Consider the following 25,310-nt stretch of genomic DNA (forward strand, 5'->3'; position numbering starts at 1 on the left):
GAAGGAGAAGGTTACAGTTAGTAGAGGCTGACCAGGTCTACAAAGGAAGCTGGGTGAAGCAATGATACCCATGTGTAAAAAATTGCACAATATGGGGAAAGATGGACGACAGCATCGTAACAGGTGAAAGTCTGAAAATTTAAATAAAAACCTACCTTCCAGTTATAGCTGTTACAATATATATTATGTAATTAGTGAGGAATAACATGTACATTTGTTACAGAAGATGCATTCATCGAAAGGATGTACATAAACTGCAAGTGTAGCATAGAGAGGGTTAAGAAAGGGGTGGACAATTTCTTCTCTATGAGGACCAGGTATCCAGAGATGACGATGAACCGTGACCCTATGGGACCCGACGTTGTGACCACTATGGAGCACGTGTAAGTACCGATGAAATCGACCCACAAGTTTTATGCCCTCTTTTCAAATACTGAACATTCTTTTGCAGTCAAGTAACTGACCGTATAAAATCAAATGCGAGGAATAAAACTGGAAATGTGTAAGGGAATATTGTAGATTATCGTCCTGTTTTGCTTGTACTTCTAAAAACAAAAGTTAGTTTTTCCTTTCAAAATAATTCAGCAAAATCTAAATCTGTACCGACCTCCTCACGGAGATTAAATTCCGAACCCAGTATGCCACGACTCAGAGACACGCAAGTGATGTTTAACGTTTAAAGCTGCCGAATTATGACATTAAGAAAACTATTTTCCCTTTTCAAGGAAAACGGAAGTTTGTCGTTTGAAAACTGCCATAAACATACACCTTGTCGTACGATCCTCGGTCACATCCGCAGAGAAATAGCACGAGAAAATACCATAGAAACTAACGTGAAACATTTCCGTAAGGAAACATAAAGCAACTATCTATTATTCTATCGACGACACAAACTAACCATGGTAGACAGGAGCAGTACAAAACATCGTTAAAACATCTACCAAACCGACTGTTCAACTGTTAACATACAGTCGGTAGAAAACGTGTATCTCAAACAAGCAAACACAATACATTGTGAGCAGCCACTTCACACCATCAGTTGTTAACCTCTTCTAGGGTCGCACTGTCTGTGAGTAGTTTTCAGAAAATGTAGTTTTAGTAAATACCAGATTACGGAACGGTACCTGTTGGTGTATAATGCTGCATTGCAGAACCAGCTATATACACGTCAAGGACTTAGTATAAATCAGTATGTCAGATACCCAATGAACTCCAACACATTCCAGCCAGTATCCGTAAGCCACAGGCTTCAGCGACTCAAGTCTGTTCACCTCAGTAGGCCCACAATAAATGCCGTCTGTGCTGGCGATCTCACGCAGACACGCCCTCTCTCGACTTGCTCCAGACATCTACTGGTGGCCCACCAGCACCTTCAACACTCGTGGCGTCTCTCACAGGCCACTCTGTCAGTCTTCTGCACCAACAGATAAACGCCTCCTCCGCCAGACATTCACGCCACTCTAGCTAACGGGAAACCACAGAAAGTGATGCCAACCTAGGAAAGCTAGGCAAAACAGTGCGACACTTGTCATACCTCGTAGAGCGGTTGTTTTAACTTTCCCCTCAGATAAATGTCCGTACGTGTTAAGGCATATGGAGATAAGAAAAAAACGTATAATTAATAAGTCTTTGGGTAAAGAATCAGCTAATCTTATAAACTGATTAAGAAGCTTGTAAATGTTCAGAAAATACACCTGTGTAGCAGGTCGTAGCTTTAATCAGCTTAACAAGTGCCCGTTTGATTTAGGAAATGGAGGAGTATTCATGAAGAATTCAGGGATACGTTAGAAACAACAGACATATCTAACGCAGAAAACGCGATTTTATTACTACATGAGATCCCTGGAGTACTCGACAATTTATGGTTATTTGTGAAGATTCAAGGAGTACAGTGACCACATTGTGCATACTACTATAAAGACTGAGTTGTCAAATGGTCAGCTGGAATACTGAAAGTAATCAAAAGAACTATTAGGAAGGGCCCACAGGCCGAAATTAGATTTTAGGATCTCTTGTGTCAACTGGATGAAGCTAACCAAGTTGATTGGGTGGTAACATAAGCAGACGATATCTTGGGATGTGGTGTCAAGGAACTCAAGAGCTTAATTGGAGGAATGGTAGAGGGGACGTCTTCCAGACGCAGGGGTGGTCTGTAGATAACAAATTGAACATAAAGCAGCAGAAAAATACACAATTTTTATTATGCTGTAAAACTATTGTTATGAAACATCTTTATCTCCAGCGCACAGTACGTTAGTGTCCAATTGAATGAAATGCGTAAATTATGACAATGTAGGAATTGAATATCACATAAAGCAGGCAAGATTGCGCAAAAAATTGTTCCGCACGTCCACTCTACTAGAAGCCACCGCTGTAAGTGATGAAGACTTACCAAGATGCCATTATCATCACAGTCATATGCTCCGCAGCAAGTGTCTTGGCACAGAGACTTCTGTTCGCACAACAGTCAAATCCTGCTACGTGCACAAAATAGTGTGCTCCTCAAACTCACAGAAGCCTTTGGCATCTCATCAAAAGAAGTTTTGTTGGTGATCCTGTAGATCTGTCGAGTGGACATTACATCGAAATATCGTGTGGTCTCCTACTGGTTACATAAGAAGGTTTGACGAAAGTCCAACAAACAATAAAAAACAAACCACAAATAAGATGAACGAAAGTTTTATTTTCTCTTAGATAAGATGAATGTTTGTATTCGATAATGTGAAGGAGAATAAGTAACTTAACTGGGGCTCATCACAACCGCAGTCTTCGTTTCATTTCTTAAGGAATTTGTATTAAATCATACTTACACTTTGGGTGCGGATGTTCTTCTAAATATGAGCAGAAAAAGCTACACTCCTGGAAATTGAAATAAGAACACCGTGAATTCATTGTCCCAGGAAGGGGAAACTTTATTGACACATTCCTGGGGTCAGATACATCACATGATCACACTGACAGAACCACAGGCACATAGACACAGGCAACAGAGCATGCACAATGTCGGCACTAGTACAGTGTATATCCACCTTTCGCAGCAATGCAGACTGCTATTCTCCCATGGAAACGATCATAGAGATGCTGGATGTAGTCCTGTGGAACGGCTTGCCATGCCATTTCCACCTGGCGCCTCAGTGGGACCAGCATTCGTGCTGGACGTGGAGACCGCGTGAGACGACACTTCATCCAGTCCCAAACATGCTCAATGGGGGACAGATCCGGAGATCTTGCTGGCCAGGGTAGTTGACTTACACCTTCTAGAGCACGTTGGGTGGCACGGGATACATGCGGACGTGCATTGTCCTATTGGAACAGCAAGTTCCCTTGCCGGTCTAGGAATGGTAGAACGATGGGTTCGATGACGGTTTGGATGTACCGTGCACTATTCAGTGTCCCCTCGACGATCACCAGAGGTGTACGGCCAGTGTAGGAGATCGCTTCCCACACCATGATGCCGGGTGTTGGCCCTGTGTGCCTCGGCCGTATGCAGTCCTGATTGTGGCGCTCACGTGCACGGCGCCAAACACGCATACGACCATCATTGGCACCAAGGCAGAAGCGACTCTCATCGCTGAAGACGACACGTCTCCATTCGTCCCTCCATTCACGCCTGTCGCGACACCACTGGAGGCGGGCTGCACGATGTTGGGGCGTGAGCGGAAGACGGCCTTACGGTTTGCGGGACCGTAGCCCAGCTTCATGGAGACGGTTGCGAATGGTCCTCGCCGATACCCCAGGAGCAACAGTGTCCCTAATTTGCTGGGAAGAGGCGGTGCGGTCCCCTACGGCACTGCGTAGGATCCTACGGTCTTGGCGTGCATCCGTGCGTCACTGCGGTCCGGTCCCAGATCGACGGGCACGTGCACCTTCCGCCGACCACTGGCGACAACATCGATGTACTGTGGAGACCTCACGCCCCACGTGTTGAGCAATTCGGCGGTACGTCCACCCAGCCTCCCGCATGCCCACTATACGCCCTCGCTCAAAGTCCGTCAACTGCACATACGGTTCACGTCCACGCTGTCGCGGCATGCTACCAGTGTTAAAGACTGCGATGGAGCTCCGTATGCCACGGCAAACTGGCTGACACTGACGGCGGCGGTGCACAAATGCTGCGCAGCTAGCGCCATTCGACGGCCAACACCGTGGTTCCTGGTGTGTCCGCTGTGCCGTGCGTGTGATCATTGCTTGTACAGCCCTCTCGCAGTGTCCGGAGCAAGTATGGTGGGTCTGACACACCGGTGTCAATGTGTTCTTTTTTCCATTTCCAGGAGTGTATTATAATTCATCTAATTATTAAAAACATAGTAAAATTTGTTGAACTGAGTACTCAATGTGTGTACACATAGAAAATCAACTATCACTAAAGGAAAAGATACTTTGGAATAAAACTATGGTGGCATACATTTTAAAAGCTCACTGACAGATGGCAGTGGTGTAACTGCAAAAAAATACATTATCCCTTTCTTCCAATTTTCAGGCTTTTATATCTTAAGAGCATAGAAAAAAACATTCGTTGTGCATTGTGCCCAAAACATAGTGCCTTTCAAGTCAACAGAAGCACACTCATATAATCACACAACTGTGGAAATTTCACTTGATCTCCAATCCATACAGAACGAGAACAGTGTACATACAACCACGTTAATAACAGTACCACAGCCGGCTGGAGTGGCCGAGTGGTTCTAGGCGTTACCGTCTGGAGCTACGCGACCGCTGAGGTCGCAGGTTCGAATCCTACCTCGGCCATGGATGTGTGTGGTGTCCTTAGGTTAGCTAGGTTTAAGTAGTTCTAAGTTCTAGGAGACTGATGACCTCAGAAGTTAAGTCCCATAGTGCTCAGAGCCATTTGAACCATTTTTGAACAGTACCACAAATAAATACACTGCGAGACGAAACTGTACCACAAATAAACTAACCAAATAGGACGGAAATTGGTGGATGTGCCCTGCATGTACACATAAACAATTTGTTTTGCAGTTTCACAGAAACTGGATGATATATTCAAGAGAAAGAGCTTCTCAAACTGAGCAAGTCATAAACGCGCTGGTGCACCTGTGACGCTTAAGGAAGCAGCTATTCGGCTTGGCACTGATTGATAGAGTAGATGGATGGCCTCCTGAGGGATGCCGTGCTAAATTCTGAGAAACTGATGTGTTGGATCGTCAGAACCCCTACCTGGTTCGAGGACTTTAGTTCTCTTAACATTCTCAGCTGGGGAGAGATCCAGTGGTCTTGCTGGCGAAGAGGGAGTTGACCAGTGTGGTAAAAGGCAGCAGAAATTCTCGCTTGAGCAGAAGGGGATTTCCCTGCTGAAATGGAAGTCCAAGGTGGCCTGCCACGAAGAGCACCAAAACGGAGCATAGAATATCGACGACGTAGCGTTGCGCTGTAAACGTCTCGTGATAACCAAACGAGTCCTGTTATGAAATTCAATGGCATCCCAGCCCGTCACTTCAATATGGAGGGTGCCATCAATTTTGGTATCCCACTGCTCTCCAGGGCATCGACAGACACATATTCATTCGTAGTTGGCACTGTGTTCGGAGCGGGACTTACCACTGTAGACAATTCTACTCCAGACAGTGAGATTCGAGGCTACGATGACCATCAAAGACCTGTCTGGAGACCCCTCAGACAGCAGTAGGATACCAACCCCTACTGTCGCCCGCCGTGCGGCCGGACAACCAGAAGTAAGGTCTCGGGTGTCACTTTATTTCATAGAAGGACCCCTCTGGTGGTCTTCCATGGAGCCCTTACAGCACTGTGGTACGTTGACGATATTCTGTGTTCCGTTTTGTTGCCCTTCATGGCAAGCTATACCGGGCTTCAATTTCAGCAAGATAAAGCTCACAGCCACGCGGGATTAGCCGAGCCCTCTAAATCGCGCTGCAGTCATGGACAGTGAGGCTGGTCCCGGTAGAGGTTCGATTCCTCCCGCGGGCATGGGTGTGTGTATTTGTCCTTAGGATAACTAAGTAGTGTGTAAGCTTAGGCACTGATGACCTTAGCAATTAAGGTCCGTAAGATTTCAAACACATTTGAACATTTTTTGATAAAGCCCACCCACACATATAAAACAGTTCCTACAGTTTGCCTCTGTGCTTGTCAAATCCTATATTGGCAGGCAATATCATTGGATCTCTCGCTAATTAATAACATTTGGAGCGTCATGAGCAGGGCCCTCCATACAACTAGGGATTTTGAAGATCTCACAGCCAATTGTGCAGAATTTGGTACAGTATCCCTAGGAGGGCACCAAAAAACTCTATCAATCAATTCCAAAATGAATATTTGCTTGCATAAGGGCCAGAGGTCACTAAATTGCTCAATTTGTCAAACTCTCTCTTGTGAATAGGTCATCCCAAATTTCTGAATTTTTAAAAATCATTAGTCTATCTCCACATGTACATGACAACTACCGATTTCCTCCCCAGTTGGTTAATTCTCTCATATTGTTTTTTTTTTTTTTTTTGTCTTGAAACGTATTTGTCATCACCTGTCATCCTGACTCAATAAGCCCCATGTTGAATATTTTTTTTAGAAAACGCTACAACATTAAAATGTTCTTTTCCACTGTTTTGAAAAGGCAATTTAGAAATCTTGTACTTCACAACCATCTGACACACAAATATGTAGCAAGAAAGTATTATTGTGAAGCATTTGAGAATGACATTTTTAGTATCATTGTGATGTCACCAAATAATAACAAAACAAACTGTAGGCTTACAAAGCAATAGTTCCCAAACACGCGGAAAGGGACATTCTTTTGACTTAAATGACTTCAAATTGTTTATATAGTCTCATAGTTTTTTGCTTATTTTATAAATATAACAACCATGATTATACCTATATATTCCAGTTTAATGTAACCTACAAACTTTCTTTCTATTAGTAGTGATCCCACATTTTGTTCAACACTGTATAGTCCACCAACTTTTAACTATGTTTAGCCATGCATTTAAAATGTCAGGCAGTTTCAGAAGTTTTTCAAGAGGCATTAACATATTATAGTTTTATAATTCATACAAAACACTTTAGTAATTTGTCTCATACAGAGATTATGTTGAGCATCACAAGGTTGTCAACCAGAATCAAGTATTACAAGTATACTAGACCCATTGCCTACTCTTCACGAAAATCATCAGCATAACCACAGACCAATATTCCACATCAACTTGTAGCATAATTTGCCTTAGTCATTTTCGAGAATCATGTACATCTACACCTACATCTACATTTATACTCCGCAACCTACCCAACGGTGTGTGGCGGAGGGCACTTTACGTGCCAGTGCGTTACCTCCACTTCCTGTTCCAGTCACGTATGGTTCGTGGGAAGAACGACTGCCGGAAAGCCTCCATGCACACTCGAATCTCTGTATACCATATATGTAGTATATACCATAAATGCAGAATAGTTCACAAAACTTCATCTCAATATAAATACCACAGAATATCCATAAACGTTTAATTCGATGAATATACCAGAAGTAGAAAAATGCTCTATATATAATTTTTATAATTCATTCATAGTTACATATCGTGTGTTTTGACCCAAGAAATTTATTTTATGCCGTTACTGATCTGTCATACATTTTATACAACCTTTAGTTTGCATAGTGCGTCATAATTGGTTTATTCTTTCCATATGCAAACACCTTCCCGCACTGAGTCTTTCTCTCATAATGACATGACTTCAGTAATGTAGTGGATGCAGCTTGCAAAAATCTAATATCTTCATTTCTCTTAAGTTTTATTTATGCATTATGGATCTAGATGTATTGGGCTGCCAACATCAGCTAACTATAAACAAAATACACAGCAAAATATTATCAGTCTGAAATCCTCTTACGAAAAAATCCAAATTTATTTTTCAGAATGTATGTATGTTTGTTTCCCAAAATGACAGTAATCAAAATCTATTTATCTTCATCTAATTAAAAAAAGACATTAATGCAGCATAGGATACCACAGATTAAATAATCTAATAATTTTTTTTTTTCATTTCCACCTTTGGTTTAATAAATATCATACACTTCAGATATAGTGAAAATTTCAAAAATATAAACAGTGTTTCGTATGTAAGGGGTTTCCCAATATAAAAGGTAATAAAAGTTGTATTTTGCATTCCAGTCCCAGAACAGTGTGTCATTTATATTTAATTAGTTGGTACTGTGAGATCGTAAGACCCCTAGTTTACCACTGCTGTGTTCAGTGCAATTACAACACAATCTCAACAAAAAAGTCTTTTGATCTGAGTTTTTGTGAACCTGTACCAAAGCATGTACTGGAAACACTGATTTGGTAGGGACTAACCCACATTGCAGTTTTCGACATTTTCACAAAAAGCTCCCAAAGATTAAATTAACTTATTGAAATTCTTGAATAACATGAAATTAGAGTTATTGTTTATCAAGCATACATTTTCAATATGTAGTTCTGCTATGATCTGTTATCTGCTCTTGAATACTGTTTTCCTAACACTTCTATAAGTCTAACTGCAGATTTTTTTCTACTTTGTGCAACAGGTAGGTAAGTATTTGGTGGGGCTACAGTAACACAAGATTCTTGCGCAAGAACACTACTGCCTTCTACAACTAAAAGTTCTTCTTTAACAACTGCACTGAGTTCGCTGTTAATTTCATTTACTTTGCTATCCAGTAAGTTAATTACTTTTTTTTCTCACTGTTTGTCTTCATGGTAGGTTCTGAGTTTTCTAGTCTTGAAACTAAATTGTCGACATTAAATTTTGGTTCAGATCTCAATAGGCCACTGTTATGGTTCATGTGGCCACTATCAAGTTTCATATTCGTGTGCATATCTCCCACTTTCCCTAAGATAATTCTTAGTTCATCACTCCGATCAGGTTTTCTATCAACTTCTACATATTTTGAATTGCCAAATATATCCTGACTCACATCTATTACTGCCCACTCACCGCTGCTTTACTTTCTGCTTCTTTATTGTTGTTCATTTTAGCTATATTTGAGATCCCAACATCTCGCAAAATACCAAGATTAAGTTTCTTCGTGTACTTAGCCTCTCCCTACCTCTGAAGTCTCATGTGAAAATCGTATGGTTGTTCTTTTACCTTCATTTACTTGTGGTCTTTCTACGAGTAACTGTTGCTCTCCAAAGAGGTGTCCAGCATAGTCATTTTCCTCTGCAATCTTTCTTACTGACAATATTTCAATTCATCCTTGTAATATTCTTATGACACATCAAAATTATATTAATGCTGCAGTCACAAAGGTTTATAATCCTGGATTAAGCACCCAGTGTAAAGATCCTCCATAAATTTTCAGTATTGTAAATATTATCTTTAAATGGCGTTTCTTTTAAGTGCAAGCCATTTCATATGCATTGTTTGCAGATAAAATTCAAGAAAGGACTCTTGATACATACTGTTAATTATTTACTCAAATTGCCAATGGAGTCTGTGTCCAGGGTCGGTAAGAACAACACAGTCTTAATACAAATCATTAGGCCCTGGGTTGTTGAAACAGCATGGTAGAAGTCAGTGACGTATTTTCAGATTATGATGTTTTATTTCCAAGTAACATTAATCAATACGCAGTCAGAAACACGTTCTAAATTCACAGGGCAAATATCAGCTCAGAATGCAAATAAAAGTTATGAACAGATCCATTCCCCTTTTCACCACAAGTCAAAACGTCTTCACATTGTGTTCACTCTCATTGATGTGTAACATCTCTGATGCAGTTTGTGCTAAACAAGAATAGATGATAGGTCGCCCAAAGTTATGAGAGTTTGGAGAAAGTTCTACAGATCAAATTACTATCTAGGTAACCTTTTCTGTTTTATAATATTTTGAAATTAAAGCTTACCTTTGACATACGTAAATTCTTTTCGAAATTAGCACTGTAAAATTAAAGTAAACATCAGTTAAGTTTTGGCACTATATTAAGTTCAACCTTATTCGTAATTGATTTTAAATCAATAATGATATAAATACATAAAATTCTGTTGAATGACATAAAATGACTGTCGTGCTCCAGGGTTCTGAGCCAGCTGTGTGGGCACTTGCCCCATCCTGTTCGCAGTAATTGTTGATCTTTTCCTCCTGCATTAATGGTGCTGCAAATTGACGTCCAATCGTATCCACCCTGTATAAATGAACTGCACAAACTGTCGGAATCTCCTCCCATCTTCTCTGATTTCACCTGGTTTGCTCAATTTCCATTTCTTTTCTTCCAATGTTTGTGATCTTCGTTTAACACAATTTAGCGTTTGGTCTTTTCGTAAGTGAAATCGTTTTTGTCACCATCTCAGCAAGTTCATCTACGACAGTACAAAAATCGAATGACAGTATGAACTCGGGATGTTCAAACGCGTCGAAGGGCACAAAAAGAAAACGCTAATATTTGTAATTGACTGTGATACTCATTGCAGTTTTACATGATTTTTAGTAGGACTATGCGTTAGAAGTGTGTGAGACTGTTGTTGACTGTCTCGGATACACAAAATACACAGGTGACTTGTACGGACACTCATGTTCAGAAAAACAGATGACAAAGAAGGACTAGAGATAGGACGTTAATATTCATGGGACATGTAAATTAGCACGTTCAGCGGAAATGGCTAGCTTTTGAACCATATCAGCCAGCAGTTTCAAGGTCAACATCGATATCACATCGCAATACCTCCTACCAGTAAAATGTGCATGTGGCTCTGTTCGTCGCTATAAACCATTGGTAGTGGATCAGTGTGGCTTGAGCAGACGTGCAGGATGCCTCGCACACGTAGGTGCGATCCGTACCGTCAGATCAAAGATTTTGAAAGAGGGTGCATTATTGGCATGAGATAATGTGATGCATCCATCCGGGAAACTGCTGTCTGTGTGGGACGAACTGTTTCGACAGTACAACTGGTGTGTGTAGAATGGTTAACGGAAGGCCCTAAAGCATGGTGAAACGACAGGTGCCGTGCTGTCATCCAGTTTGAACCACCACAGATGATCTTTGGAACCAGGTTGTGCAGAACGCCATTCGCGCCTTGTACGCATCGATAACTTCATGCCTTGAACCATTTGTCTTGAGCCATGACCCTGTGCCTACTCTGCAACAGGACACATGATGGATCGACGCTACTGGAACTCTAATCATTTCTGCAGAACGTCTTAATGTACATGTCCTGTCTCTAGTCGTTCGAGGTGTTTTACTTTTTCTGAACATGAATGTACAACTACGCCTAAACCCACCTAATTGTAAGTTTTGGTTTTAGGGCACACAGCAAGTTAAGTACAGCTGATACTATTGTGAGACCGTGTGGATAACCTCTCACTGTGGTGCCTATGATGTGCCGACAGCAAGCTGGTGACGATGCCCCGCCTCACGGAGCAGCTGTACCGGGTTCACATCATCGCGGACCCCGACCCGGACCCTGCGTGGGTCTCGTGGATAAGATACGGAAAAGTCGGCTCCATAGACCTCGACTTGATGTTATTTGATGACTACTCCCTTGGAGACATCGTTATCTTCGACCTGAAGAACGTACATACCGGACACGTCCTCCGCTCTGATATCAACATCATACGTGCTATGGAATTTGGTTACAAGGTAGGTTCTTTCAAAACATTGTTCCACATACAATGTTCAAACGTCACAAATATTAGCTTTCTTGCAACATGCAGTATTTAAGCAGAATTTGGTCTGTATATGTAATTTGCACATAAGAAGATGAGACGAATAACACCATCCTTTAGAATTATACATCAGTTGCTAGCATTTCTACATATCGAAATCACAGCTTTAGACAAGGGCTGAAATCTGAGAACGAACTTAAGTGTCAGTTGCAGAAAAATCGTGCAGATATAGACGTAGATAACCTTGTATAAAACATTCTTCATTACCTTGCATCAGCAGGCCTGAGTAAAATCTCGAGATTTTGACGATTGCAGTAACTGACAATCGTTGCATTTGAACGACTTGAAAAGTGCAAGTGCTCATGGTCGTTGGCTACATATCAGGCCAATAACATCATCTTAAATACATGACATCATCAAGATAACGGTGGTGGGAAATTAAATAAAGCAAGCTGGTGGAACTTGCCCTGTTGTTCTACTGGGATACTCGAAAAAAATTCAATCACAAAAAATTTCGAAAACTCGAAATTAGCTCACTTGAGCTAGCAGCCATTGTGGCACCGTGCTCAAAAGCCTCTGAATGGCCTGAACTAAGCGCTATTTTCAAAAATGAGGATATTGATAATATTACAGTAGTTACATGTCAAAAATACTATCACTTCACCTGTAGTTCGCGTAGACTGGCTTCAAAATCACAGTTACTGGATGATGTATCAGAAATATACGAAGATATTGACTATACTGGTGTAACTCGCCATTTCGGTCGTTCGACCACTGTATTAAACTTTGTGTAATGCACAATGGACCCTCAAGTCAGTTATCTAAAATTCTGAATTGCTCTGTAAGACACAAAGTATATCAATACTACGGTATTTCCAAGTCTAAAAATACATCAGCTTAACGAGAACAGTGAAAAATGCTATCATGTTAAAAAAAAGTGGGTACTACAGTATTTTAGTATCAAAAAGTATGGCTTACGCACCTAGAATTCCATACAGACTCAATCATTTATACAGACAGTTCACCCATCCCAGGAATCGAGGACCTCGACGATTTCTGCCTGTTATCGCTATAGATACGGACACGATAAAAGTCTACCTATTCCTGAGAAAAAGGGGCCTCAAAGAAAGAACAGAAAGAGTAGGGCAACAAATGACAAAAAATAATGTTCAAGTCATTTAATTACTAATGAACAATTTTCGACTTTTTTCCCTTTTGCTTGTACTATAAAACTTTATTTTTTGCCTAATTTCATGATTGTAGGTCGACGGGACACATCCTTTTTGTTTTCATGAGTGCATTTGAAGTACAAAACGAGTAACACAAGTGGTCGTATCTTTTGACTGCATTGACGCAGTAGCTTACCTTACATTACACCGCCAAGGGACTGAAGACGTTAGCATCGTAAATTTCGAACATGATAAGTCGACCCCTTCTTGAGAAAAGGATTTCTTAACAGATGGGCGAACAGATGGTCACATAACAAATGACCAAAAATTTCGTTTCGTATGTTATAGTTATAAATTAACAATTTTCGCATTTTTTCTTTAGCTTGTACTGTGGAACCTTCCGTCTCACCGAATTTCATTATTTTATCGCAAAGGGAAGTGCTCTATAGGTTTTAATGTGTGAGTTTGCAAGTATCAAAATATATGATATAAATGGCCATATTGATCGCAATGTCTTAGAAGCTTAATTTCTTTACACCCTCGAGGTACCGTGAAACGTAATACTGTAATATATGAGATAAATTTCAACTTGATGTATCTGCCCATTCCTGAGGAAAGGGGATTTTGACCGACAGACAGATAGAAAGACAGACAACAAAATTATCCTATAAGGGTTCTGTTTTTACCAATAGAGTTAAGGAACCTAAAAATACGTCATCTTCACCTGAATTGTATAAATTAATGCTCTTCATCTCTCTCTCTCTCTGTCTCACACACACAAACACACACACAATGTTTATGAACTTACAGCTTAAGCGGCACCTGTAAAAATTCACCGTTCAATACCTATACCATACGTGGTATAAGGCACAATGGACTCTCAAAAAAATGGTTCAGTACCAAACTGAGCTATAAAACACACAGTGCTTGTCAAGTGTGTCATTCTTAATTCAAAATCTAAAACGTCCATAAAAATATGTCATCAACACAAAAATGCTAGGTTTATTTGATGCATTACACACGAACACACACACACACACACACACACACACACACACACACATATACATATATATACTCCTGGAAATCGAAAAAAGAACACATTGACAGCGGTGTGTCAGACCCACCATACTTGCTCCGGACACTGCGAGAGGGCTGTACAAGCAATGATCACACGCACGGCACAGTGGACACACCAGGAACCGCGGTGTTGGCCGTCGAATGGCGCTAGCTGCGCAGCATTTGTGCACCGCCGCCGTCAGTGTCAGCCAGTTTGCCGTGGCATACGGAGCTCCATCGCAGTCTTTAACACTGGTAGCATGCCGCGACAGCGTGGACGTGAACCGTATGTGCAGTTGACGGACTTTGAGCGAGGGCGTATAGTGGGCATGCGGGAGGCCGGGTGGACTTACCGCCGAATTGCTCAACACGTGGGGCGTGAGGTCTCCACAGTACATCGATGTTGTCGCCAGTGGTCGGCGGAAGGTGCACGTGCCGTCGACCTGGGACCGGACGGCAGCGACGCACGGATGCACGCCAAGACCGTAGGATCCTACGCAGTGCCGTAGGGGACCGCACCGCCACTTCCCAGCAAATTAGGGACACTGTTGCTCCTGGGGTATCGGCGAGGACCATTCGCAGTCGTCTCCATGAAGCTGGGCTACGGTCCCGCACACCGTTAGGCCGTCTTCCGCTCACGCCCCACCATCGTGCAGCCCGCCTCCAGTGGTGTCGCGACAGGCGTGAATGGAGGGACGAATGGAGACGTGTCGTCTTCAGCGATGAGAGTCGCTTCTGCCTTGGTGCCAATGATGGTTGTATGCGTGTTTGGCGCCGTGCAGGTGAGCGCCACAATCAGGACTGCATACGACCGAGGCACATAGGGCCAACACCCGGCATCATGGTGTGGGGAGCGATCTCCTACACTGGCCGTACACCTCTGGTGATCGTCGAGGGGACACTGAATAGTGCACGGTACATCCAAACCGTCATCGAAACCGTCGTTCTACCATTCCTAGACCGGCCACGGAACTTGCTGTTCCAACAGGACAATGCACGTCCGCATGTATCCCGTGCCACCCAACGTGCTCTAGAAGGTGTAAGGCAACTACCCTGGCCAACAAGGTTTCCGGATCTGTCACCCATTGAGCATGTTTGGGACTGGATGAAGCGTCGTCTCACGCGGTCTTCACGTCCAGCACGAACGCTGGTCCAACTGAGGCGCCAGGTGGAAATGGCATGGCAAGCCGTTCCACAGGACTACATCCAGCATCTCTACGATCGTCTCCATGGGAGAATAGCAGCCTGCATTGTTGCGAAAGGTGGATATACACTGTACTAGTGCCGACATTGTGCATGCTCTGTTGCCTGTGTCTATGTGCCTGTGGTTCGGTCAGTGTGATCATGTGATGTATCTGACCCCCTGGAATGTGTCAATAAGGTTTCTCCTTCCTGGGACAATGAATTCACGGTGTTCTTATTTCAATTTCCAGGAGTGTATGTTCAACTGACGAGGTGCTGGTGTTGGACAGAGAGGAGTTTAATAAGTGTATTAACTGTGAACATACAACTGACGACTATATCTATCGTTGTTTGACATTAGATTTCGCTATGGACGCCTGCTTGACAATCAATCTGTAGCCGAGGTAATTCAGGCCAATACAGACTACCACAACTAATGGAAATTGCATCGCTGTTCTCATTACACATCGAAATTGTGAAAAAAATTGCACTCATAATGAACGGATCATAATGCAACACATCTTCTGGGGAAAATCGTCATCCTAAAAGATTGGAGAGTAGGCAGTAGTTCAACGTGTGATCTCCTCAATGTATGATCACAAACTGCCGCAAATAAGAGGCCCTCACCTTCCATCATCCCTCCCCCTCCCTCCCACCACCAGCGTCGGACACAGGCTTTTTCAGACCGTCAACTGCTATCACCAAGTGCCTTTTTCTGTGGCCAACCGCTATTCCACCAGTGGAGCAGGGACACCCAGCCTGCCTTGAAGCGACGGTGCTTTCCCAGCAGAAAGGTATGTAAACCCCACTAATCAATAGGAGATAAATGAAGGACACCCCACGCCACACGCCGTGTGCTGACTGGAACACAGATGCCTAGAATGACCACTCACCCACCCACGCACACACACACACACACACACACACACACACACACACACACACACACACAAACTAGATAGCCCCAATCCACTCCACACCAGTGCCAGCCGTTCTAAATGTTGAAACGCTAAACTGTAACAAATGTATTTAATGTCAATGCACCTACAATACTTGAGCATCTACTGAAAAGTAGACAATCATGACGATAATTCATGTATTCTTTCCACATAAATAGGTGCATTCGATTTCTTTTTAGTTTTATGTAATTTATAAATTCGACTGCGGGATAAAATTCCCATCTCATTATTTTACAACATCGAATGAAGTGCACCAATGCCCATTACAAATGATCAGACTGCAGTGGGCTATACATGTCCACCCTGCGTAAAATTGGGAAACGAAACTTCTAATACTTTGGTGTGAAAACTACCAATAACCTCAGAATGTCCTCGTTATTTCAAAACCGTTAACAGAGAAAAAAAGCGAGAATTTAAACTGTAAAAAAAAATCTATATTAAGCAAAACTGATCTGAGAGCAACTCTCGTGTTCAAATGGCTGTAAGTAAATTGTCATACAAATGCGTTTTACAACATTTCAGACGCATGAAATAACATTAGAGAATACAATCTTTCATGCCATTAGATCACATGTCGGAAAAAAACACTATAATCTTACGTTAAACAACAAGAAGCTATAATTCAAGAGGATGTTGATGGTTTGTACACTACAGCATGTTCCGTTTTACGAATGCAAATCTATATCACACCTGCATTTACGAAACGAATCGTAATAGCCTGTCTTGTAATAGAATACCTTTTACATTGTGTACCTCTCTCTTCCGTTAGTCGAAACGAGCTACCATCTGAGTGCTTAAATTTGATATTTTTGCTCTATAACTTCCCTCTACCAACATATCTGTAATGTTTCTATCATACAGTAAATTCTTGATTTTAGTTTTGTATGCAATTTGAACATCACAGGTTGTTTCACACAATCTACTCACATTTCGGGGAAAAAGCACTATGATATCTAGGTTCCACAAAGAGTTGTAATTAAAGTGGTATCTAATTCATAATTAAGGGTTATGAAGTTTGAAAAAGAGCAGGACTTGCGGTAACATCTATTTTTTAAACACACAATGGCGATGATAATAATAGAATCTGTCATGATTTCAAAAGAATAGACACAGCATGTTTCTATTAGTTTTATGAGCAAAATTGGTGTAGTTTTGATAGAACTGTCTGCATCCAGGCTTTTAACTGTTATACCCCTCCTTGTAATAGAACCTCCTTTGCAGTGCCTTTTTCTTCTGATATATCGAAAAAACAAACACCATCTGTGTTATGAGATCGAGCATGTATAATATACACTCCTCTGGAGCACATGGCCAGCGCTCCAAGCTGCTTGGACAGATCTGTGTGAAATTTTGCCTACTGGCCTACTGGAGGAAGACCAGATCTGACAATCACAAGGGATAGTTCCTGTATTATTGCTTCATAAGCAGTTCAATACATCGTTTTTTCAGCTGTAACACAGCAAAGTAGTCTACGACCACAGCTTTGTACACTGTCACACATTTTTTTCTATCATGACGTCGAGGTGTGTGTGAGCTGCTAAACCGACATTAGTATGTTTCGATCCTATGGCTCTCCATTGACGTATTAGGGGGATAATGTATGTGAAATTTTTTGCAATTTGACATTTTCTGTTTTCTACTCCATAATGTATTTTGGACTTTCCTGAACATTTTGGTATATAATACATTAAAATCAGACAATTGTCAGTTCTTCAAATAATATTTTGAATGTTGATTTGCGACAGTCAAATTTCGAGCCTACGCATGTACTGAAAACTACGCAGTCTAGAAGGCTGTGAATTGCTTTGTTTTGTTCTTGCTGCTACGTCTCAGAAGTTGGCATTACGAATAAACAAATCAGTCCCTTGTTTCTGATACTAGTTTTCGTTGAGAATAGTGTGATCCTCGGCTACTTTTGTAGTAAGCTAACTTCTATTGCTTTTTATACGTAAATTAACGACGAAGCGTAACAGTACAAGTAACTTCAAGAAATACCAATCTGTGGGTAACAGATATGTGAGACCTGCATGTTCTTCTGAAGTACTTGAAATGTGCTAGCAGTGAACGAAACCACGATAATGTTTCTGAAGTGGCCACGCTCCCTGGTACATCGAAAAGGAAAATAACTTTGGGGATGGGTGGCAGTGGTAAGGGTAATGACATTATGGACAATGTTATTATTGATCTGCAAATCATTGCACAAGTTCTTTCTGAAACTGTCTCTTGCTTTGTCTCTAAATTGATTATTAAATGTCAGAAGTGTCAAAACGAACAAGCACTTCATTTCTCATCAAAATGTGCAGGTAATGAATTGTATGAAACTAATGTGAGACTGTTCTATGGCCTTAGATGCATTGGTAAAGATGCAAGGGCTGATAATGTTCTCTTTACTGTGTTGAATTGGCCAAAACCACCTTCTAGGTATACGAAATATGTAACAACAATTGCGGACTCTGTACATGCTGTGGCTGAAGATTCAGTGGTTGCTGCCACATCAGAAGCTATTGAACAAAAAGAGGGTGACACAGGCATCAGCACTTCGGCGGATAGAACGTGGCAAAAGCGTTTTACATCTGCAATAACTATTGACACTGGTGAAGTTTAGGATTTTAAAGTTCTCAGTAAGTACTGCCAAGGTTGTACAATGAACCAGAAGAACAGATTACTTCATATGCAGCAGCGTATAAAAATTTATGATGGCACACATGAAGGGATGGAGGCAAAATGGGTAGTTAACATTTTCCAGCGTTCGCAGAAGGAGAGAATTGTCAGAAATGTGAGTTTCTTAGCTTATGGAGACTGGAAGGCTTCGACTGCAGTACAAAAGAGTAAGCTATATGGTGTTCTTATACAAAAACTTGAGTGTGTACGACATGTCAAGAAAAGGATGGGAACACGTCTGCATAACCTAAAAACCAATCTGGGTATCACATAACTGTCTGATGGCGAGACAATAAGAAGTGCTGGAAGACTAACAGACAAAGTAATTATGAATTACAGGAATATTATGGGAAGGCCATTAGAGATAACTGTGACAATTTAGAGAAGATGGGAAGGGCTGTGTGGAGCACTTTCTTCCATCTAATATCAACCAATGAAAAGCCATATCATACTTTGTGTCCGTCTCCACCAAACACTTGATGTAAATATAGGGAAGCTGAATTTTCTGGTACCCTGAATTACTTTACACATAAACATTCTTTTCCTTTGTCAGTAATGGAAGCAATAAAACCTATTTACAGAGATTTGGCAAATCCTGAGCTACTAAAGAAGTATTTACATGCGAAGACCCAGAATGTGAATGAGTACTTTAATAGTGTTATGTGGTGTCATGTGCATAAAAATGTATTTGTTGGCCTTATGACCCTAAAGTTAGCAGTGTCTGATGCTGTAATAACTTTTAATGGTGGTAACTATGAAAGACTTAAGGTCCGGGAGAAGTTAGGGGTAAGATTTGGACAGAAAACAGCTAAAAAAGATTGTGGGAACGGGATGAGCTTCGTGTACGTGAAGCAGAAGTAGCTGCTAAGCAAATGACAAAAGAAGCAAGGAACAAACTTAGGAGGCCAGCACTGGGCTGTTGTGACACTGAAGAAGACCAGGGCAATTATAGTGCATAAAAGGCACAGAAATGTAAGTCTGTATAAGAATTTGTAATAAAAAAGTTTCAAACCTCAATATTAGTGAACTACATTTTTTGCAATAAACGACCCATTTTCTAAAATAGTACTGATGGTAGAGACATGAAGTTTTCACAGCATGCGAATTATGAGATTCAACAAATAGGGAACTATAATAATTAAAACATCCTGAGTTGTTTGCATTTATGTTCATTTATTTACAAAATTCTGTCAAAAATAGAGTGTATGAAAAAAAAGATAACATGCCCCACAATAAAATTTTAGTAATAATTCTAGTACAGTGTATCTAGAAAGATGCATTCAATAATTATGGAAAATTGTAAATTGCTGCCCTAAAAAATTTGCATGATAATGAGTCACAAAATTCGATAATTTAACATTGGCGGCATAGCACATAGAATGTCCCCTTAACAAAAGCAGTTGATAGAGGTGAGCATTCTGATCATAAAGCCATGTTATATACATTTCAAGTATGAAAGCGCTTCTTGGTAGCATTATGTAGTCTCAGGACAACGACACAGGAAAAACGTTGTTTACTTTGTTAATTCCTCTCAACAACTGCATTTTACGTTATGAAGTAGATTAGCAGTAGTGTGAATGAATGTTCTGCAGTGCTCTAGAAAAAATTTTCACATATGATGAGAAGACAAAAATAAATGGACTTCTACAATTTCTCTCCATAGGGCTTGGTGAAACTGCTAGTATCCATGGCTGAAGTATTGTCGACTGCAACAATTCTATACACTATGTCACTCTTGTCCCCGCATCAGCCGTTCTATTGTAGCAGACTGTGAAACATGGCAGCTGATTTGTCGATCTGCACCAAGGAGGACACGAGGGTAGAGATTCGCTTTTTGTTTGCGGAAGATGTTAACCTGCAGAAATATTTCGTCGAATGCAAAAGCAGTATGGTGACAGCTGTTTATCACGACGGGAGATCTGAAAATGGATAGAGAGCTTCACTCAGGGAAGATAAGACAGGCCATTGACGTCAACAACTAAGAACAATTTGAAAGTCGTGATGAAAAACAGACGAGTCACAGTGGACGAAATCGCCATTACATATCAGTCACGGATCAGTGTAGTCCATCTTGCACGACAGGATAAATTTCCGGAAAGCGGTCTGCAAGGTGGGTACAGAAAGGATGGACAGCGAGGCACAAGGCACAAGGGATGGATGCCACTCGTAAAACTTTTGGCACATTATCATAGCGAGGGAGATGGATTTTTACAGGAAATTGTTACTGTAGACGAATCGTGGATGCATCATCACGAACCGGAAAGCATGGCGACTAGCATGGTCTGTAAATACCCATCGTCACCAGGAGTTCAGAAATTTGAACGTCAACCACCAGCTGGTAGCAGTACTCTGGGACATGGAAGGTGTCGTAGTGGTTTATTTCACGCCATGAGGCGGAACTGTGAACAGTGAGAACTATTTGATGTATTGCGAACTAAACATAAAACTACGATCGCACCCAATCGTCAGGGAAAATGTGAAAAGGGGTCATCTGCATCTACATCTGCATTCATACTCCGCAAGCCACTCAGCGGTGTGTGGCGGAGGGCACTTTACGTGCCACTGTCACTACCTTCCTTTTCTGTTCCAGTCGCGTATGGTTCGCGCGAAGAACGACTGTCTGAAAGCATCCATGCGCACTCGAATCTCTCTAATTTTACATTCGTGATCTCCACGGGAGGTATAAGTAGGGGGAAGCCGTACATTCGATACCTAATCCAGAAACGCACCCTCTGGAAACCTGGTGAGCAAGCTACACCGCGATGCAGCGCGCCCTCTTGCAGAGTCTGCCACTTGAGTTTGCTTAAACATCTCCGTAACGCTATCACGGTTACCAAATAGCCCTGTGACGAAACGCGGCGCACTTCTTTTGATCTTCTCTATCTCCTCCGTCAAACCGATCTGGTACGGATCCCACACTGATGAGCAATACTCAAGTACAGGTCGAACGAGTGTTTTGTAAGCCACCTCCTTTGTTCATGGACTAAATTTTCTAAGGACTCTCCCAATGAATCTCAACCTGGTACCCGCCTTACCAACAATTAATTTTATATGATCATTCCATTTCAAATCTTTCCGCACGCATACTCCCAGATATTTAACAGAAGTAACTGCTACCAGTGTTTGTTCCGCTATCATATAACCATACAATAAAGGATCCTTCTTTCTCTGTATTCGCAATACATTACATTTGTCTATGTTAAGGGTCAGTTGCCACTCCCTACACCAAGTGCCTATCCGCTGCAGATCTTCCTGCATTTCGCTACAATTTTCTAATGCTGCAGCTTCTCTGTATACTACAGCATCATCCGCGAAAAGCCGAATGGAACATCCGACACTATCTACTAGGTCATTTATATATATCGTGAAAAGCAATGGTCCCATAAAACTCCCCTGTGGAACGCCAGAGGTTACTTTAACGTCTGTAGACGTCTCTCCATTGATAACATCATGCTGTGTTCTGTTTGCTAAAAACTCTTCAATCCAGCCACGCAGCTGGTCTGATATTCCGTATGCTCTTACTCTGTTTATCAGGCGACAGTGCGGAACTGTATCGAACGCCTCACGGAAGTCTAGGAAAATAGCATCTACCTTGGAGCTTGTATCTAGTAATTTCTGGGTCTCATGAACAAATAAAGCGAGTTTGGTCTCACACGATCGCTGTTTCCGGAATCCATGTTGATTCCTACAGAGTAGATTCTGGGTTTTCAGAAACGACATGAAACTCGAGCAAGAAACATGTTCTAAAATTCTACAACAGATCGATGTCAGAGATATAGGTCTATAGTTTTACGCATCTGCTCGACGACACTTTTTGAAGACTGGGACTACCTGTGCTCTTTTCCAATAATTTGGAACCTTCCGTTCCTCTAGAGACTTGCGGTACACGGCTGTTAGAAGGGGGGGGGGGGGGGCAAGTTCTTTCCTCTGTTGAGTGATTTCAGTTGCTTTTCTATTCCTTGGACACTTATTTCGATGTCAGCCATTTTTTCATTTCTGCGAGGATTTAGAGAAGGAACTGCAGTGCGGTCTTCCTCTGTGAAACAGCTTTGGAAAAAGGTGTTTAGTATTTCAGCTTAACGCGTGTCATCCTCTGTTTCAAAGCCATCATCATCCCGGAGCGTCTGGATATGCTGTTCCGAGCCACTTACTGATTTAACGTAAGACCAGAACTTCCTAGGGTTTTATGTCAAGTCGGTACATAGAATTTTACTTTCGAATTCACTGAACGCTTCACGCATAGCCCTCCTTACGCTAACTTTGACATCGTTTAGGTTCTGTTTGTCTGAGAGGTTTTGGCTGCGTTTAAACTTGGAGTGAAACTCTCTTTCCTTCCGCAGTCGTTTCCTAACTTTGTTGTTGAACCACGGTGGGCTTTACCCGCCCCTCACAGTTTTACTCGGCACGTACCTGTCTAAAACGCATTTTACAATTGCCTTAAACTTTTTCCATAAACACTCAACATTGTCAGTGTCGGAACAGAAATTTTCGTTTTGATCTGTTAGGTAGTCTGAAATCTGCCTTCTGTTACTCTTGCTAAACAGATAAACCTTCCTCCCTTTTTTTATATTCCTATTAACTTCCATATTCAGAGATGTTGCAACGGCCTTAGGATCACTGATTCCCTGTTCTGCACTTACAAAGTCGAAAAGTTCGGGTCTGTTTGTTACGAGTAGGTCCAAGATGTTATCTCCACGAGTCGGTTCTCTGTTTAATTGCTCGAGGTAATTTTCGGGTAGTACACTCAGTATAATGTCACTCGATGCTCTGCCCCTACCACCCGTCCTAAACATCTGAGTATCCCAGTCTATATCTGGTAAATTGAAGTCTCCACCTAAGACTATAATATGCTGAGAAAATTTATGTGAAATGTATTCCAAATTTTCTCACAGCTGTTCTGCCACTAATGCTGCTGAGTCGGGAGGTCGGTAAAAGGAGCCAATTATTAACCTAGCCTAATCTGTCTTTGCCCTTTGGCCCTGTAATTAGTGGGGAAGTTTCAGCTGTGTCGAAGAGAGCCTGCAATCACAGAGTCTGTGTTAAATCGTCCAAAAAGGCTTCGTACACATCTGAAATTCGCAATCTTTCGTAAAAGGAACTAATTGTTGAAACGATTGATTCTCCCGACTGACTGCAGTGTTTAACAGTAATAATAAATGTAAAGATCTCTTACAGCAAGCCAGCCGCTGATTACCAAGACGAAGGGTCTTTTCTGTATACATTCCATGCTCCCCTAAACATTTCGGAGCTTGCTACATCAGGTTTCAGACTGGTCTCTTTTCTGAGAACTATTTGAGCATGATGAATTTTTTGGAGTGCAGTTAATTGCGGAATATTCTTACGAATACTTTGACTGTACACTATTAAAATTTTAACACTCAAAATGTCTTTACTTTTTACGAGGCCTCATTTCTCTCTCTGCACACTGACTGGCGAGTATTTGTCAGAGGATTTCAAACTACCGCAGAGCCTAAAAAATACCATGGACACAAGTACGCTGCTATACATGTACTTTCTTCCTATGTACGGTAAACCTTTTCTTCGCCAAGTTGTGTTTCACAACCTGCCACCTCTAATGCAGGCATAGCAATCTACTCACAACTCCACCACAGAATTGTGAAACATTTGGTTGAGACCTTGCAGTTGGCTCCAAACCACAGGACCCCGATCAACTATGGGAACAATGAATTCCAGAATGAGATTTTCACTCTGCAGTGGAGTCTGCGCTGATATGAAACTTCCTGGCAGATTAAAACTGCGTGCCCGACCGAGACTCGACCTCGGGACCTTTACCTTTCACGGGCAAGTGCTCTACCATCTGAGCTACCCAAGCACAACTCACGCGCCGTCCTCACAGCTTCACTTCGGCCAGTACCTCGTCTCCTACTTTTCAAGCTTCACAGAAGCTCTGCTGCGAATCTTGCAGAACTAGCACTCCTGGAAGAAAGGATAATCGGAGACATAGCTTAGCCACAGCCTGCGGGTTGTTTCCAGAATGAGGTTTCCACTCTGCCGTGGAGTGTGCCCTGATATGAAACTTCTTGGCAGATTAAAAGTGTGTGCGGGAAAGTAGGAGACGAGGTACTGGCAGAAGTGAAGCTGTGAGGACGGCCCTTGTGTCGTGCTTGGGTAGCTCATATGGTAGAGCACTTGACCGCCAAAGGCAAAGGTCCCGAGTCGAGTCTCGGTCCGGCACACACTTTTAATCTGCCAGGAAGTTTCACAATGAATTCTGCTTGCACCTTACAAACGAGTCCCTCACTCTTCACCACTTCTGCCAGCTACCCATAAGAACTGAGCATTACCTCATAACCTAAGCATCATGCGTCATTGGTGACGACATGAGCTATAACCTCAAGATAACTACAGCCTGCACCTTCGATAGTCGCAGGCAGTGCTTTCTCCACATCCCAGACGAGGTTCTCAGGCAGACATTCCGAGCATACAATCGACTTCTTTCGAGCCCTCGACGATAATTCCCTAAGGGACTCCATAACGCACCTAATACTGGCGCCTTCGATAGCTAACAAACCCTTCCTCCTGTGTGCCTGCTTGGAACCTGCTAAAGGGTAAAATGATCAGGTTAGACGACCAGCCTCCACAATGACTCTACCTCCTAAAATTATGCTTGCTCATTACGTTTCTCTTTGGCTGCTTTGTGTATTTTAGAGCA

The 25,310-nt window shown here is 42.0% G+C and overlaps 1 protein-coding gene across 2 annotated transcripts in view; it reads left to right on the top strand.

Annotated features, from left to right (window-relative positions):
* The window catches only part of LOC126272156 (retinol-binding protein pinta-like), a 139,868-nt gene that overhangs the window by 70,245 nt on the left and 44,313 nt on the right, over positions 1-25,310 (top strand). For both annotated transcript variants that reach the window (XM_049974788.1, XM_049974789.1), the window contains exons 3-4: positions 224-383; positions 11,332-11,581. In XM_049974788.1, coding sequence (XP_049830745.1) covers positions 224-383; positions 11,332-11,581 — 410 coding nt within the window. The remainder of the gene's footprint in view (positions 1-223; positions 384-11,331; positions 11,582-25,310) is intronic.

This window comes from Schistocerca gregaria, chromosome 5, assembly GCF_023897955.1.
Source record: "Schistocerca gregaria isolate iqSchGreg1 chromosome 5, iqSchGreg1.2, whole genome shotgun sequence".
In the NCBI taxonomy this organism is placed as follows: domain Eukaryota; kingdom Metazoa; phylum Arthropoda; class Insecta; order Orthoptera; family Acrididae; genus Schistocerca; species Schistocerca gregaria.